Genomic DNA, 17949 nt, shown 5'->3' on the forward strand with positions numbered 1-17949 from the left:
CTGAGCTCGCGTTGCCAGCGGCGGCTCGAGCTCAGCGTCTGTGCCATGGCTGTGCTGCAGAACAGAAGGGGCCTCTGGGGCAGCGAGCTCACGTCCCGCCGCGGACCATCAAAAGCGTGGGAGCTGGGTGCCTGTCCGCTCAGGCACCCAGCTCCCCCGTGATTGAAAGCGAAATCGTGTAGGGGACCCTACATGTGCATGATTCAATCATGCACTGGGCCTCTAGTATAAGATAAAAGGGCAAGGTAAAGATAACATTTGGGATGTAGTTGGTGTATTTGATTAAAATAGCAGCCAAATCACATAATTTCTACCCAGGAGATATTTCTTTAACATACATTGATGTAGGTTTAACATGTGTCAATGTAAGAAACATTCAAACCCATAGAGAATTTTTGTGAGTTTATTTGAGCCAAACTGTCGACAACTGCCAGGAAGCAAAAATCTCAATGGATTGAGATAGTGCTCTGAGAAAGGCAGTTTTGCTCCTTGTTTTAAACATTACAACCAAAATGGGAGACTTAAGTGGGTTACTTGAAATCCACTGGTGATAGATTAGGGAGGTGGGAGAAAGTCACATACTTCTTTTATTTAGGTGGGTATAGGATAGATGACAGTCAACAATTAACTCAATAACAATGAGGGGATTTGTGGTCTCCACAGGAGCTTTGAGGGGTCCGAAAAAAGGAAAATTACTTTGACATTCCAAAGATATGTTATCGTAGATGCAAAAGTATAACAGACAAGCTCAGTTAAGGTAAAGATTGACCTTTGTCAGGAAAGATACCAACCTAGGACATGGCTACACACCATAAACTGCTTTTAGTTAAAAACTTTTAATTTCAGACCATCCTTTGTGGCTCCTTTAGGTCTTTGAGTTTGCAAGGCCTTCACACAGGCCTCCCCTGAGCTTGTCAGGTTTAGTATGTGGCCCCTCTTCGCCCACACATAGATTGATGTAGTTTTGAACAGTCATCAAATAAAGGAAATCTAAGAAAACAATGCAGAGCCACACAGGTGAATAAAACCAAGACACTTCCAGGATGTTGGCACTGGGCAGTTCAACACTCCCCAGAAGAAAGGAAGCTCGGTGACCGGCAAATTCCTTTAGCACGCAGCAGCTTACCAGTAACTTGATTTGGGAATCCTACTCGTATGTAAAGCTTGCCTTGACCAGAGGATATTAAAATGCTCAGTTGTAGTTTAGCCATCTTATAGGCTGTTTACTATTAACAGGATGTGTTTAAAATCCCTTTGAGACGACAACTAGAGATTATTGCATATAAAACATACCACTCTGGTGGTTGCCCAAATCTGGAGGGAGGAGCAAATAGGGAATTAGTGTTTAATGGGGAGGAGGAGAGGATAAGGAATTAATATTTAAGGAGCAGAGTTTCAGTTTGGGATGATGAAAAAGTTCTAGAGATGGATGGGATGATGGTTGTAAAACAGATGAATGATATAAACACTACAGAACTGCTATACACGTAGAAATGATTAGAAGGGTAAATTTTACCACAATACAAAAATATAACATGGTCCCTGGCCGGTGTGGTTCAGGTGGTTGAGCACCATTCTGTGCACCTAAATGTCACTGGTTCGATTGATTCCCAGTCAGGACACAAGCCCAGGTTGCAGTTGGATCCCCAGGTGGGGCATGTGCGGGAGGCAACCGATTGATGTTTCTCTTTCACATTGATGTTTCTCTCACTCTCTCTTCCTCTCCCTTTCTTTCTCTCTAAAAATATCAATAAAAACATTTATTTTTTTTAAAAGAAAAGAGACTGATAAGACCTCCCAAACCCTGGAGGCACAGGAGAAGGGGAGAGTGGTGGTGGTGGTGGTGGTGGGGGGGACAGCAGTGATTCTAAAGAGGGAAAGTGGATTTCTCCCCCTCCACAGTCAAGAAAAATATCCCTCACTCAGAAAACAATATATATATTCTGACTGGGCATCTGCAATGACAGGATGCTGTGTGTGCTGGGAAATTTAACAAATTAACAAACTATGGAGCCCACTTCAGCAAATAAAGAAAATCAACACATTAAAAAAATGAACTACACACAAATGGCCAATAAGCACATGAAAAGATACCCAGCATCATTAAACTTCAGGAAAATGCAAATCAAAACCACAGTGAAATGCCACTCCACACCCACTAGGATGGTTACAATCAAAACACAGATAATAGCAAATGTTGGCCAGAATGTGAAAAGTCAGAACTCTCATCCATTGCTGGTGGGAGTGTAAAATGGTGCAGCCACATTGGAAAACCATCTGACAGTTCTTCAAAACAGTAAACACAGATTTACCATATTACCCCGCAATTTTATACCAGGTACATGCCCATGGCAAATAAAAACATATGTTCACACAAAAGCTTGCTCAGGATTATTCATAGCAGCAGTATTCATAATAGCCCCAATGTGCAAGCAACCCATCACCTTATGAATGGACTAAGAAACAAACAAAACACTGGTATATCCAGTAAATGAAATGCTATTCAGCACTAACAGGAATTGAAATAGTGATAGAAGCTATAACATAGACGAACTTCAAAACCACTATGTTGTGAAGAAAGCCTGACACAAAAGACCACATGTCCTACAATTCCACTTAAATGAGATGTCTGGGCAAATCTATAGGGATAGAACATAGGTTAGGGTTTGCTTGGGTTTGGGGGTGAGAACAGAGATGAACTGAAATAGGGCATGCGGGATCTTATTGGAGTGATAAACATTGTTATAAAACTGGATTATGGTGAGGGTTGGTAAATTTACTAAAATTTTTTTTAATTGTACACTTAAAAGTGTGAATTTTATGGTATGTAAGTTATAGACCTGAAATGAGTTGTGTTTTTAATGAAAGGAATGGTTAAAAAATGAACTGTAATTTAGAGGATCTAACAAGGGAAAAACAAAACACTGAGGCAGGTGGCATATGAAGGGTAAGTAGGAAGGAAGCCACAAGAGAAAGACCCGGAGGTGAGAATACAGGGGGTGGATTTGAGGAAGACCAGGGGTTCAGCTTAACCGCAGTAAATAAAGATTGATCTTCATTTGTGCTTTCAAAAATATTGACACAATATGCTAGACACTTAGCTAGGTGTTCGGGACACACCCTTATAGAAACGATATCCAAGCAGGGGAGACTGGATATCAAGAAGATAGGAACAGCCCTGGCCAGTTTTGCTCAGTGGTTAGGCCTGCAGACCTAAGGGTTCCATTCCTGGTCAAGGGCACGTACCTGGGTTTCAGGTTCGATGTGCAGGAGACAATCAATAGATGTGTCTCTCACCCTGATGTTTATCTCTCTCTGCCTCTCTCTCTTCTTCCTCTCTCCCTTCCACTCTCTCTAAAAATCAATGGAAAAAATATCCTTGGGTGAAGATTAATGAAGAAGAAGAAGAAGAAGAAGAAGAAGAAGAAGAAGAAGGAGGAGGAGGAGGAGGAGGAGGAGGAGGAGGAGGAGGAGGAGGAGGAGGAGGAGGAGGAGGAGGAGGAGGAGAGGAGGAGGAGGAGGAGAGGAGGAGGAGGAGGAGAGGAGGAGGAGGAGGGGAGGAGGAGGAGGAGGAAGAGGAGGAGAAGGAGAAGGAGAAGGAAAAGGAGAAGGAGAAGGAGAAGGAGAAGGAGAAGGAGAAGGAGAAGGAGAAGGAGAAGGAGAAGGAGAAGGAGAAGAGTAGTAGGAACAATTCTTAGTAGATCTGAGTGTATTAGTTTCCTCTGATTGTCATAACAAATGGCCACAAACTTGATGGTTTCAGACAACAGAAATTCATTTTCTCACAATTCTGGAGGCAGAAACCCAAAATCAAGGTGCTGGCAGAGCCATGCTGCCTCCCAAGGCTCTAGGGGAGGACCTCCCTGTGTCCTCCAGCTCTGGTGGCTCCGTGTGTCCTGTGGCTTAGCCTGCTCATAACTCCAACCTCGGCCCCTGTCTCTTCACATGGCCTTCTCCATGTGTGTTTCTTCTTCTGTCTCCTATGAGGACATGTGCCACTGGACTTAGGTCCTACCTGGTTAACCCAGGATGATCTCATCTTGAGAACCTTAACTTGATTCCATCTGCAAAGACCCTTTTCCCAATAAGGCCACATTCATAGGTACCAGAGTTTAGGACTTGGACATATCATTTTTGGGGGAGGAAGGTTCACAGTTCCACCTGTTATACTGAGTGATTTAAAACTATTAGTCAGGCCCATCGGATGCTCCTACTTCATTACATCAGTACATTCAGAGGGTGTTTTTAATGTAAATGCTCTTACTCAAGGTTCCTCAGAATGACACACGTTTGTTTATGAACGAGTCCACTTATCTGAGTCATGTATATTTTTAGAAGCATGACTCTGTCATTTCAAAATAAGATATGATGTTAAAAGGCTACATATAAAAGAAAAAAAACATTCAGACAATTACAGCATTGCAAAAACTTTTGCACCTTTTTCAGAAGGGAAATTTTTAAGCATAAGAGGAGAAATATGGAGGAAACCGAACTACGTCAGTGATTTCTGCTGCTATTCCCTCTGGGAAGTGTCAGTGAATCAGGTTTCATTGTAATTAACGTTTGAACAGAATGTTTTGTTTTTCCAGGGCCAAAGGAATACATCAGGAATGGCTGATATTGTAAGGATATGTGAAGTAGCTATTAGAAATAGGAATAGCTATAGATACATAAATACATAATGAGAAGCCTATAGTTAATTAATGAACATCAGACACTTTTAGAAACAGAAAAAATAGTACTGTAAGATGGACAGAAGAACAGGATGGATACAGAAAGCAGTATGGGGTGGGGAACAGAATGACAACAATGGAGAAAAAATGATGACTGCAGATTAATTGGGAAACCTAATGGAGAAGAACTAAACAGAAGCGTTTCCCCAAGATATAACCAACTAGAGGTTTCACAAATCCTTCAGTGAGAAGAGACTGGCATTGATAGAGGAACTTAATCATATTTGTACAAATTTATTAGGGTATTTAAATATATTTCTATTTTGCCTAACTTGTTAAAGTGTACCGTGTTCATTCTTCACAGTGGGTTTGGTTAGGTTCTTGTGAACTAAAAATCCTCTGTTCTTATAAAGAAAATTTCACATACTAGTATATGCATAACCAATGGACATAGACAATAGTGTGGTAAAGGCCTGGGGTGGGGCAGGGGCTGGGAGGAGTGGGTAAAGAGAGAGAAAACTGAGGAACATCTGTAATATCGTCAACAATAAAATTAAATTAAAAAAAGAAAAAGAAAAGCGAAGGAAATGAGAATGACATCTAAATTGGGTAGACCCAAATAAAACTTCAGCCAAGATCCTGGTCCTAAGGATAAGTAGACGGAATAAGCAGCAACCTTATAAAATGGAACTCGGGTAAAACTTGCTTCTGTTTGATTATGCCATTTGCATTTATAAAACAAACCCCAGTCTTTCTGGTCTTTTAACTATCGTCACTACATTTCAGATCAGAAACTAAAAATAATTCTTAAAATGGAACTAATTCTTAAAATGACCACTAAAACTAATTCTGAAAATGATGACATTCTAAAATAGCACATTTAAATCCATCAAGTTTTACTATCAGCACCCATCCCTTCTATCCACAGACTTCTGAAACTTCTCCGTCTTTGAACAAAAGCCAAGGAAACACCAGCACATCACTGCAATTGATATTATTGTCTTGCAAAGTCTGCTAAACAGGATTACAAGCAAAGGAACTTTTAGTGCTGGATACTTAGTTAGATTAATAGTTGACCTTTTTGACCAATCAGGCCCCGTCTTTCATTTAATTCCACTGTGGTATTTTTGTTTGCTTGCTCTCACACTTTTAACATAGATAACATAAGTCCAGCTTTCGCATTACAAAGGAAAGCGTGAATAAATTCCTCCTGTATATTCTTTGGTCCAACCTCTACGAGTAAAACCAGGAATGAAACATTTCTAGTTATACCTCAATATAAAAAGGGACATCGCTTTTTGTTCTGCAAAGAAAAATTCGTAAGTGACATACACTTAAATTCTAATCATTCAAGCAAAAATGTTAGAGAGCCCTCCCACCCCAGCCTTTGTGAACTGAAACATGACCAGAATTCCAAGAGAGGAGGACTGTTCCTCTGTGTCCAATCAAGTAATAGAGGGGAAGTGGTTGAGGATGACCAGTTTTGCTATGAAGCCCTTCATCGAGGCAATGACTACAAATGCATGCACTTAATTTGAACAGTGATAATTGGGTTGGCTTCCAGATGGCTCATTTTGTCAACCTTTGGCCGTCAGGGTTCCAGCTGGCGTGGGCCACATGCTGCCTTCCCGCTGACATCAGTGGAAATCTTGAGTCAAGATCAAAGCCACTTGATAACTCCCTGACCTTTCTTCACAATGCACAGTGGGGCCCAGTTTCTCCGCTCAGAATTTTCAGATTTGTTTCCCTGTGCCGGTGGAGTCACCACTTGCAGACAATCTACATATAGAGATCCTACCACAGGCTCATCGGAAATCACATCTTGGATTCTAGCTTTCAGGCAGCTCCCTAATCCAAGCCCCAGATTTCAGGAAATCTCACTCGCTGAAACTTCAGTGAATAGAGAGGTGGCGGAAGGGTGGAGGGGCCGAGCTCATTTTACCCCCTAGAAGTCTGCCACGGGCTCGCTTTCCTCTAGAAACGCGCTGTAAGAATCAAACCAGAGAAAGGATGCCTTACCTTGATGGTCATGTCTGCGCTGGATGCTTCTGTGGCATCGGAGGCTGCCTCATCGCCCTTCAGCAGCACGTTCTCCCACCCAGCTCCTGGAAAAAAACAGAACAGTGGCATTGGAGCCAAGTGCAAGCAGCTGGCATGGAGAGACACACCTGTCATTTGCAGATTCTAATCCCATGTGACTTGTAAAAGATACTGACGCTCATCCCCAGCACCTTACCTGCCTGGCAGTGGTACCCCACACCTTACCTGTCTGGCAGTGGTACCCCACACCTTACCTGCCTGGCAGTGGTACACCACACCTTTACCTGCCTGGCAGTTTCTGGGAAAGCTTCCTTTCAGAAGTGTGGGCCGTCAGCACCTCCTTTGTTTTTACTTAACCTCCAGCTCTGGAGTCCATTGTCTAAACCCTGTATCTTACAGACAGTTCTATTCTTAGCCTAAAGAAGAGGTTGGAATGCACTCCTTCAGAATCCAGGTCTCATACTGACATCTTACTTAGGGCTTACAATGAATCCCAGAACACTGAAACATGCACATCCGAATCTAATTCAGCACCCAAAGAAACAATTCCAGATTATTCATTGTCCCACATTCCACACACCTACTGGAAATAACTGAGCTTTCACACTCGCTTGTAAAATCTATATATGCTTTCTCTCCAAGTCTTTTGTTGTTGTTGTTAATTCTCACCCGAGAATATTTTGTTTCCATTGATTTTTTTTAGGGAGAGTGGAAGGGAAGGGGAGAGACACACAGAGAGAAACATTGATGTGAGAGAGACACAGCATTTAATTGCTGATGCAGGACCTTCCAAGCACCCTTCCCCTTTACCGCTATGCGTGGTAATGTTCCAGATAGTGGCAATTCTATCAGTCTGAGTGCCAGCATGGGGGTAATGCATAGCAGAGACACAGCCAACCCACAGTGGCCATGCAGGATGAGTGAGAACAAAACCTATACTGTTTTAAGCCACAGGAGTTGGGGCTGTTTATTACAGCAGCATAACCAAGCCCAGCCTTAGGAGAAGGAGCCCTCCCAGACTTGCCTTTCCCATCAACCAGTTCCCATTACAGAGAGTTCTTTACAGAAATCCATGCTCTATCCACTAATTCAACTCTGCCATTTAAACCTTGTCTTGTCAACCAATTTATAATGATCCCTACTTTCTACTTCTTTGGGGCCAGTCTCTGTTGCCATTGTGCTCAGTGCATCTCATGAAGGTTTACATCTCAAAGACAAGGACATATGCCTGCATAGTCACACGTGCCCTTGAAAGTTCCTTCAGTCTCCCATGCGGTACAATATGGCCCCCTACTTTAGAAAGCCCCACAGAGTCACTTTCTGTTCTGGCCTCCGAACAGACCATTTCTTCTGCAAAGCATCAGATGATGCTGTTGGCTTGTACTAAGGATCGTGTTGTACAATAAATATGGATCTTGAAACCCTAGAATTTTTCAGGGTTTGGAGATACTTGGACTCTGAGAGATAGAAGGAGCTGTGACTGAGTGTGCAATCAGCAGATAACACCTTCCTTGTCATCTTCACACTGGGGTGTATAATTTAGGATACTTGTTTGTTTGTTTGTTTGTTTGTTTGTTTTTTAATTTAGGATACTTTTGGCCACAGGTAATAGAAAGTCTATTTCATGGAGGCTTAAACAAAGGATTGACTGGCTCAGAAGAAGAAGTCCTAAGGTGGTGTGGCACCACAGGTGGTTAATTCAATGGCTCCGTGGCTTCGTGGCCTCAGTTCAATCTCTGCAATTTTTTTTTTTTTTTTTACTTTCCTCTGTGGTCTCAAGATGCACACAGCAGTCCTATGTGTCATGAAAACATCCAGAGGCAGGAAAAAGGAGGAGTAAATAAGCCTTTCACAAAAGCACCCTCCCCACCTCCCCGAGCTGACCCCCAAAGTCTCACAGGTCAAAAACAAAGCGTAAATCTGTCCCCAAACTGAACGTGGGAAAAGGATTGACTTGGAGCTAATTAATCAAGATTTACCCCCTGGGTTGGGGAGGGTCTCAGCCTTCTCTGAGCAAACAGCCACCTGGAAGATGAACAAAAGCACTAAACAGGATCTTGGCCAGCAAGAAAGGAGGGGAGAGGTTGATGGCCATCACAGAAGCAACTAGTAGTCTGCCACCAGATTGTACAGATTGCAATGGCAAACAGCATTGCTTATACTTTTAAAATTTCTATGTTATGTTCTATTTCTGTCAATAGTTTAGCTAGAAATAGATACTCGAGTTCATATAAGTTAAATACTCAGGTCATGTCAGGACTCAGCCTTCCCTTCCTGTGGCAGCTCGTTGGAGATGATGCCTTAGCTCAAGGACAGAGTAACATTTCCAGCTCCTCCCTCCACTGTGAATGCACAGCTCTGATCATTAGCCTCACTTATTGGGGTGCTCATTAGGGCCTGAGCAAGGGGAGCCCTTAAGTGTGTCTGTCTGCTAATGTTTGCTCATCAGTGCTGCCTTAGAGAGCCCTTATCAATAAGCTTGTAAGCACTAGTGGGCAGGAATGGGCTTGACACCCAGTATCACCCAGGTGTCTGCTAAATGAGAAATGTGATTTGGGGGCATCCAGGTTGGAGGGACAGGGGCTTTGGGGGTGGGGGGAGTGATGGGGGCGGGGCAGAGAGTGCTCAAAGGATAAAAGAGGAACACTAAGGAAAGGGTGTGGAGAGCAATGGAAATAGTCGCACCTCCAAGTTGATTCACTCTAGACACTGAAGAAACAAGCAGACTGTGACCTGTCTTGGCCTCCAGAGCCAGGCCAGGCCTGGTGGCCCTGGACACTTGCCAGCAAACCCAGAAATAGTAACCACATGGAGGTGTGGTCACCAGATACAAAATGTGTAGGTGGTAAGACCCTGAGCACTTTGAAGATAGCGCTGTCCTTTCATGGGCCCGACCCCCAGGCCCACCTTGCTCCTCAGTCACCCCCGGGCACAGAGCAAGGTGCATTACATATTTCCTCAACTGAACCGGAGTTGGAAGGGGCCTGGAGGCTGCCTAAGCTGCTTTCTCATCAGGATAGAAGGCTGCTCTACATGGCCTTTTCCTGGTCATGTTCCTCACCACCTCCCAAGGTCAGGCTGGAATGGACTGTCTTAAGAAGAGCTGAGCCACAAACAGCCTGGGGAGGAAAACATTCCAGATGATGACCTATGTAGCCTGGCGTAAGGAGGAACAGAGGACAGTGCAGGGCCTTCATCAGCTGCGAGTGTACCTTTTATTTCCAGGTATTTTTATTTTTTTTTATTTTTTGAAGAACTGCGCTAAGTGACTTTTATTAGTATTTCAATATGTGCTATCGTAATTCTTGTGTCAATTCTTTTTTTTTTTTAAATTTCTTTATTGATGTTCCCAGGGGTTTTGGTAAAGCCTTCTCAGATGCATCTAACCTTCTTATCCATCCTGGCTATTCTCCTTCTCATCACACCTCTGCCTCAACCCCCATCAGCCCCTTGACCTAAACTGCAAGAAGTCTGGGGCCCAGCCCTTCGTGTTCCAGTGAGAGAACCGAGGACCTGAGATGGGAAAGAATGTGCCAAAGTGTCATAGAAAGTAGCTGGGAAGCTGGGACCCAAAAAGACTAGATTGCCAGGTTTCCAAGACAAGGTTCTTCCTGGGGCCCACATGATATCGAATCCATTTTACAGGATTAAGATAGACCCATTGTGAAATCATTTTGCTTGATCACAATGAAAAGAATGGGGTTAGGGCCTGGTTCCCACCACATGTTAGCTCTCTTCCTTGTCTGAGTCTCCTCACAGAAGGCCTCAGCACTGAGACTTGCCCAGATAGTTCCCTTCCTTTAATTGCCTTGGACTCTGGTTTCAAAAAAATCTCACTTGGTTCTTGGAGGAGTTCTCAGCGGGGTGGTCATTAAAACTCAGCGGAACTGCAGAACAATGATCTGCCTTTACACACTGGGCTCTGGGAAACCCCACCCAAGGATAAGCTGATGGGGCTGCTTCCTGGGGATGGGAAGCCCGGCCCTGGGGTTTGGAGGAGGAGAGCAGGATGTCACCCCACCCCGCCCGCCCCACGGCAGGTGGCGCATCCCTGTCCCCACGCCCAGGCCTTCTCTCCTTGGCACAGATGTGAGGCCAGGCCCCGGGCCTCTAGAAGCGGTGGTGGCAGGGCATTTCCCGCTCCCTGGGCTCCCCTCCCCGAGATGAGCTCATTGGGAAAGAGAAAGGTCCGCCCTTATTTTCCTCAAACTCACCCAGAGGTCCTTTCCCCTCCCCCACCTACACATCCCTGAGTAAGGGACGCCTCTTTGGGTACCTCTGAGGGCTAGATGTTCAGTTTGCTCAAGATGCACAAAGAAAAACTTCAATATCTTGCCTCGCGTGCCCCCCATGCCTTCTCAACCCCATTGCTCTCCCCACCGACATGGCCACAGTAATACCGGTCCTGACAGCTAAACTGTACCGAGGACAAACTGCAGGTCAAGGCCTATGTCTTTATGTATACCATCTCATTCAGTCCTCATACAATACAGGTACATGAGGCAGGTACAATATTAGCCCCACTTTACAGAGGAGAAACCTGAGGCTTAACAAAATTAAAATGGAACCACTAAGTAATGGAACAATACTTAACCCAAGCACTCTGGCCTCAGAGGCTATTTGCTTAACCAGTAATCTCACTACCATTCAAAAGCTTAGCATTTCTCCTATTTTCAGAGATAGGATGCTCTTCACAGAAAGAACATTTTCTTCCCTGTGGTTCCAATTCAAGCTGCTTCAGAGCCCACAATGCACAGGTCATCAAAGGTTTTATGGTGAGGCCGAGAGAGAGAGAGAGAGAGAGAGAGAGAGAGAGAGAGAGAGAGAGAGAGATGGCTGGCACTGACCCAATCCAGTGCAGTTGAGCACACATTTACCAAGGGTTTACAGGGCCTCTCGGTGGCAACTAGGATGGGCAAGTCTCCTTTCATGTAGGAAGAACTCCAAGGCATGGCTCTTGGAAACCTGGAGTGATCTAGCTCTGCAGAGGCTGAGCTGAGCAGCAGGAAATTTGAAAGATGGAAGAGAATTAAAACTAGGAAGCACCTACGAAACACCAATCAGAAAGAATATATGCAGCCCTAGGTTCATAGCAGCACTATTTGCAAATAGCTAAGATCTGGAAACAGCCCAAGTGCCCATCAGCAGAGGAGTGGATAAAAAAGCTGTGTACATTTACACCATGGAATACTATGCAGCTGAAAAAAGAAGGATCTCTTACCCTTTGAGACAGCATGGAGGGACCTGGGGAGTATTGTACTAGGCAAAATAAGCCAATCAGAGAAAGACAAATATCACATGATCTCATTCATATGTGGAATCTAATGAGCAAAATAAACTGATGAACAAAATAGATCCAGCGACATAGACGCATGGAACAGACTGACGAATCTCAGAGGGAAGTGGGGGGAGGTTGGGCGAGAGAGTTATAGGGGACTAATGGGAAAACGGTGACATCTGTAATACTTTCAACAATAAAGATACACTTTTAAAATAAAAATAATCTAAAACTATGAAGCACCTAGTGCCTCTGAGCTCCACCTTGGGTTTAGACCCCCCACAAAAAACCCAGACAGACGTTGGGCGATGTGAGGAGTGGCCGTGCACAGGGAAGATGTGGAAACATGTTGCACACTGGGCTGGAAAACAGTTTGCTGCTTCCACCTCGCCCTCTCCCTGTAAGCCGGGCTGAGAAGGGATGACGATGATGATGAGAATGTTACTAATTGCAGCAATCATTTCATGAGCACTCAGTTGTGCTATGTTTAACATACACATTTTTACTAATAGTAAAAAATTGCAAATGAAGTAAGCACTACTTTTATCCTCATTGTCCAGATGGCAAAAATGAGGCTTAGAGAGGTAAACTGTTTGCCCAAGAACTCCCAATAAAGCAATAGCAGACCTGGGATCTGGAGAAGGCTCTCCAGCACCAGTGCTTACACTGCCGCGTGCTGTTGTTAATCACCTCTGCTAACCAAGATGCTCTGGATTAGAAGGGCGAGAAGGGACACCCCTCCTTGAGAAGATATGTGCATGCGTGGACCTGCTCGCCACGTGCACATATTCTATGTAAGCACATGCACACACATGCACACACAGACATCTATGCGCATGCCTGTGTGCACACATGCAGGCCCACCTGTGCACACGTGCATAACCCACGTGTGCATGCACACAGGTGTGTACCAGGACATGAAGCTGCAACAATTCCTCAGCTACCATTCACCGTCCACTCTGCAGACTGGGACCTCCCTTTAAGGAGAAAAGACCCTTTCCCTGTCACAGCATCTGAGAGCAGGTCGGGAAGCTGCGTGTTGCACTTCCAGCTCCACCCTCAGGCATGCATCTTACACACCCTTCCCTCTGTGCAGGGGAACAGCGTGAAAATGAGAGGACAGAGGGATCATGGTGCGGTGTTTAAAATGAGTGCGATGACACCCTTGAGGCCCAAACCAAGTTTCAAAATGGTTTGTTTGGGCTGGCCTGAACCATTCCTCAGAAATTAAAGCCTTTTTAGGCAACCACACTCCTGCTGCAAATGCAAGGGGCTGTTCACATACAGGTTCCCGACGCAGAGGTTAGAGAACCAACAGCTTCAAGCCTGGCCTGCTCTCAAACTAATCTGAAGATGATACCATTTAGTGGGGCTCCTCCCCAAGTCCAATAAAGGGTTCTGTTAGATTCTCTACACCATCCTGATTATCCAGCCTGATTTTCCTAGGCTGGAAAGATATTTGATATTTATTTCTGAATAATGTGTAAACAATGTGCTACAAAACTGAATAAAAACCCAAGCTGCCATCTTGGATCCAGTTCCCCAGCAGGGGGGATGCACTGTTTCATCAGCAATTAAAACAGCAGGCGGTGACAGGGGCGTATTTAAGGTCCTTAGGATCTTTGGGGGGGTCAACCCCCTCATTGGTATGCTGTGACCTTTCCTCTCTTGGCGTGAAAAGGGTACCATTGGACTGAGTGGAGAAAGCATGGCCCATGGAGACATGAAGAAGCTGGTCTCTTGCCCGCCAGACCCCTCCCTCCAGCCCTCTGAGGCAAAGTCCTCCAGCTCATATCTGCTTCCATAGCATCACCATCGTTATTTTTCAGAAACATAGCTGGTCACATCACTCCCCACCTCGACCTCGTTCCCTGCATTTCTGCTGTGTGCCAGGCACTGTCCTTGGGCTGGCGACACCCAGAAGGAGGGACCTGGTCCCAGCCCTCAGAGAGCTGGCCACCAGGGAGGTGGTTTTCGCTCTGGGCCATCTGATTTCTAGCACTGCTCCATTCCTCTCTGTATGGGGCCTTCCCCCGCTAGGTGGTCAGGATGTTACATTTCCTCCCTGAGTTCTGGGCGTCCTGCCAGCACAGCTTCCTTCCCTCCCCTTTGTGTGTGTGTGTGTGTATGGGGGCGGGGGTAGGATGCTGTGGTGGTGTCAGGTGATCTGTGGGAGCTCCCTCAGCCATTCAGAAAACCCAACTGAATCAAGTAGAAGTGTATAGAAAAAATATTTTAAGAAGAATTCTCTGGAAAGTTCAGGAAGGTTCTTAGGGCAATCATTAGAAGTTATCAATGGTGACCCATCTAGCTCAGACATGCTTTTTAGTCTGCAAGACATTATTGGTGTTTTAAATGACTTAGGTGCCAATTTTTAAGATTCACAAGAATTTATATGGGCATCCAAGCATCTACTTTCTCTTGAAAACAAATAAGAAGATTTTGCAAAACTGGGCCCAGTATCCAACAGCTCTACACGACAGCTACTGCTTAGCGCTGAGATTGCTGCTCAGACAGCCCTCATTATCCATCAGACCCTATTGTTTTACTTGTGGATTGATGTCCCTCACTAATGTTAACTGTCCAGCCCCTGATGGTATCTGAGTCTACAATCCCAGTCTGCTTTAATTCCCTCAATGTCCCTCATGAGGAGGCTCGGAAAAGTTGGAAACTAATCCCACTTCAAATTCTTTTTTGAAGAAGACTTTTTGGAGTAAATTGAATGAAAGCCATCAATTAAAAAAAAAAATTGACTTGGCCAAAGCTGGTGAGTAACTCATGGAAACTGGCAGAAGGACCACGTGACCACTTACTTCACCTGCCTTCATTTTCTTACGTGTCAAATGAGGATAATAATAGACAACTCAGGGTTTGGATGTGGTCTGAGTGAAATAATACATATAGGTCCTCCGCTCAGTGCCAGGATAGCAGCGAGTACTCAAGAAAAGATATTAATATCATTGTGCTGAGGCTGTGATGCCGAAGTGGCTTCACTTTTAAATAAATGACTTCTAGGAATACGCAGCCACACAAACTGTGGCTGAGAAGAGTGTTGCCAGGAGAGATCGCAGAGATCCAGAGCTAAAGAGAAACTGCTAACATCTTTATGTGGCTGGGATCATAATTAGCATCTCTACTGGCTTATATGCTTTTACAAATAGTGGTAATCCCTCGGTCCCTTCCTTACCCCTCAAATTATAGTTCTTTTTTTTTTTTTTAAAGAGCACATGCACTTTTATTTTTATTGATTTTTTTTTTAGAGAGAGGAAGGGAGAGAGAAAAACATTGATCAGCTGCATCGCATACATTTCCTGACTGGGGATTGAACATGAAACCTGGGTATGTGCCATGACTGGGAATCGAACCTGCTACCTCTCGGTGCATGGGATGACACTCAGTGTAGCAACTGAGCCACACCAGCCAGGGCTATCATAGTTCTTAATTAGTTTTAAGTAGAAACTACGTTAGGCACATGGGAGTTTCTGACTCTCAATTTGGAGCAGATTTAGGGGCTTGCGGGTGGAGAGACAGTCAGCCAATGTTAAAGCCCTAACCCCCAGTCCCTGAGAATGTGACTGTAGTAGGAGATAGGGTCTTTAAAGAGGTGGTTAAGTTAAAGTGAGGACATTAGAGTTGGCCCTAATCCAATTACTGATGTCCTTATAAGGCGAGGGTATTTGGACACACGGAGACACACCAGGGGTGTATGTACACAGAGAAAAGACCAGGTGATGACACATGGAGAAGGTGTTCATCTGCAAGCCAAGGAGATGTCTCAGTAGAAACCAAACCTGTCAACACCTTGTTCTTAGACTTGCTCTAGCCTCCAGAACTGTGAGAAAATAATTTTCTATTGTTTAAGCAGCTCTAACAAATGAATCCACCTGGTACCAACGGGTCAGGCATAAAACAGGAGAACCTCTGACTCACAGCTATGGGTGTGGGGCACTGGGCAATTCCCAGAAGCAGGTCCATGGCAGGGTTTGGGATCAGAGCCTCCCCCAGAGTCAGAGAGGAAGGAGGAGAAGTGATGTAGGACAGGAACCAGACGGTGGTCAGGATGGGTTCCAGAGACAGAGCCAAAGTCCTTGAGGGATGTTAAATGCTCTTAGCAGGCTATTTATATGTGGGAGGTTGTTTTGTTTAAAGGGTTTGAGTCTGAGCTGCTTTGGGGCTGAATGTGCTGAAAGCAGAGGATAAAAGACATCAATTAATTTTAATATTATTTCATGATTCAGTGTTTGTGTGTGTGTGTTTTTTTCAATTCAAGGAGTGCTTGTATGATTGAAAACAAACAAGCCTGATGTTTCTCAAGTTTAAAAGCCCATTGGGCGTTTGGCTTGATCCACTACAGAAGTTTGGAAGCTAAAACACAGACACTGTTTGACCAGACTTTTGGGATGCATCCATAACTTCACATCAGAGTATTTATATCCCAAACTCGCCTTTCACTATCATGTGCAAATTCATCTACTTCTTTCCTGGACACAGATGCAAAGTTTTAAAGCACCCACACTTAAAATGACACATGATCCCTCTGCTGATTTGATATATGATGGGAACAAAAATTATTACTGTGAGTTCCTCCCTGTCTCCCTCCCCACAGCTGCCAAAGGAATCTAGTCTTGGCCGATTCCATGTTTCTCCCTTCATCGCCCTGAGAGGAGAGATCGGTATTTGCCAATCAGCATTAGCTAGGAATTTATAATTTATATTTTGCGAAATGAGTAGGAAGAGACAAGCTGAAAAGGCAGGAGGAAAGGGGAAGGGAAAACCAAAAGAAAGATGCTAAGCTGCTTAGATTTAGATAGGTAGAAAGGTGAATGGATTTATTTATCTAATGGATAATTACCTATCCATCGACCTATCTACCTATCTATAGCTACCTATCAGGTCTACCTATCCATCCATCCACCTACCTATCCATCTATATCTGTGTATCATGTCTGTCTATCTATCTATCTATCTATCTATCTATCTATCTATCATCTATCTTCATCATCATCATCATCATCATCATCTATCCATGCACTGAAAGACAGCAGTGGTTTGAGGGAAGGAATTAAGGAATCATAGTGGACAATTATTACTTTGTCCTCCCCAACACTGATTCCTATATATTATGTTAATAACACCCCAGTTTCCCTTTGGGGCGCTAGCCTCCATTCCTAGTCTGTGTGATTCAGATAGGGCTATCTACATTCTTCCCTCCCCTCCTCAGAAGGTGAGCAGAGTCCCAATGACAAATTTGGGATAAGCACGTGACAAATACAAGATGACAACGTTGGCCCAATGAGAGTTGGCCGCGAGACTTCCTGTAGAGTGCTGGCAAAGGGGAACTTTCCCAGTGAGTTTGATAAACTGCTAAGATTTAAGCTTGAAGAACCTGGTGGCCACCAAATGAAAAAAAAAAGAAGAAAAGAAGCTTTTCCAAGAACGAAGCCAGCAGAGCAAAAGGCAGAGTTGAGAAAGGGAGTCCAAGACAAAGATTGACTGCTTGTCTTTGCAGTTTTGAGAAAAAGTAGAATCTTCTTTTAAAAAACTATTTTGAATTAGGATTCGTGTGCGACCCAGAGAGTACTGCCTAAAACAGGGAGACTCCAGGAGGAGCGGCTGCAGGGGACAGGAAGGGGTCTTCACTGATGTTCCGTAAGAATTGGAAGTAAAGACGGAACTCCTGTTCAGGAGCTTTGGAAGCTGGACTCTTTCTGTGCCTGCGACATTTCACAGACTGGACCAAGCGTGGCCCCGGGATTTAGTAGAGCTTTTACAAGAGGACTCGTGGGATTAGGAAATGTCGTGGTTGAAAGAGACACCAGAAGTCCTAGTCCTCCATTTAATACTTCTATTTCTTCATACACATCCACAAAGCAACTCACTGTGATTCTGTGTGCAGGGATAAGGAAGTTATTACCACCGGGGAAGCTTGTTATAAGCTGAAGTGCGTCCCCAAAAAAG

The 17949-nt window shown here is 44.4% G+C and overlaps 1 protein-coding gene across 5 annotated transcripts in view; it reads right to left on the minus strand.

The window, feature by feature from the left end:
* The window catches only part of PALM2AKAP2 (PALM2 and AKAP2 fusion), a 445326-nt gene that overhangs the window by 109632 nt on the left and 317745 nt on the right, over positions 1 to 17949 (minus strand). For all 5 annotated transcript variants that reach the window (XM_079790534.1, XM_079790539.1, XM_079790536.1 and 2 more), the window contains one exon: positions 6693 to 6778. In XM_079790534.1, coding sequence (XP_079646660.1) covers positions 6693 to 6778 — 86 coding nt within the window. The remainder of the gene's footprint in view (positions 1 to 6692; positions 6779 to 17949) is intronic.

Source organism: Cnephaeus nilssonii (genome assembly GCF_951640355.1).
Source record: "Cnephaeus nilssonii genome assembly, chromosome: 14".
Taxonomy (NCBI): domain Eukaryota; kingdom Metazoa; phylum Chordata; class Mammalia; order Chiroptera; family Vespertilionidae; genus Cnephaeus; species Cnephaeus nilssonii.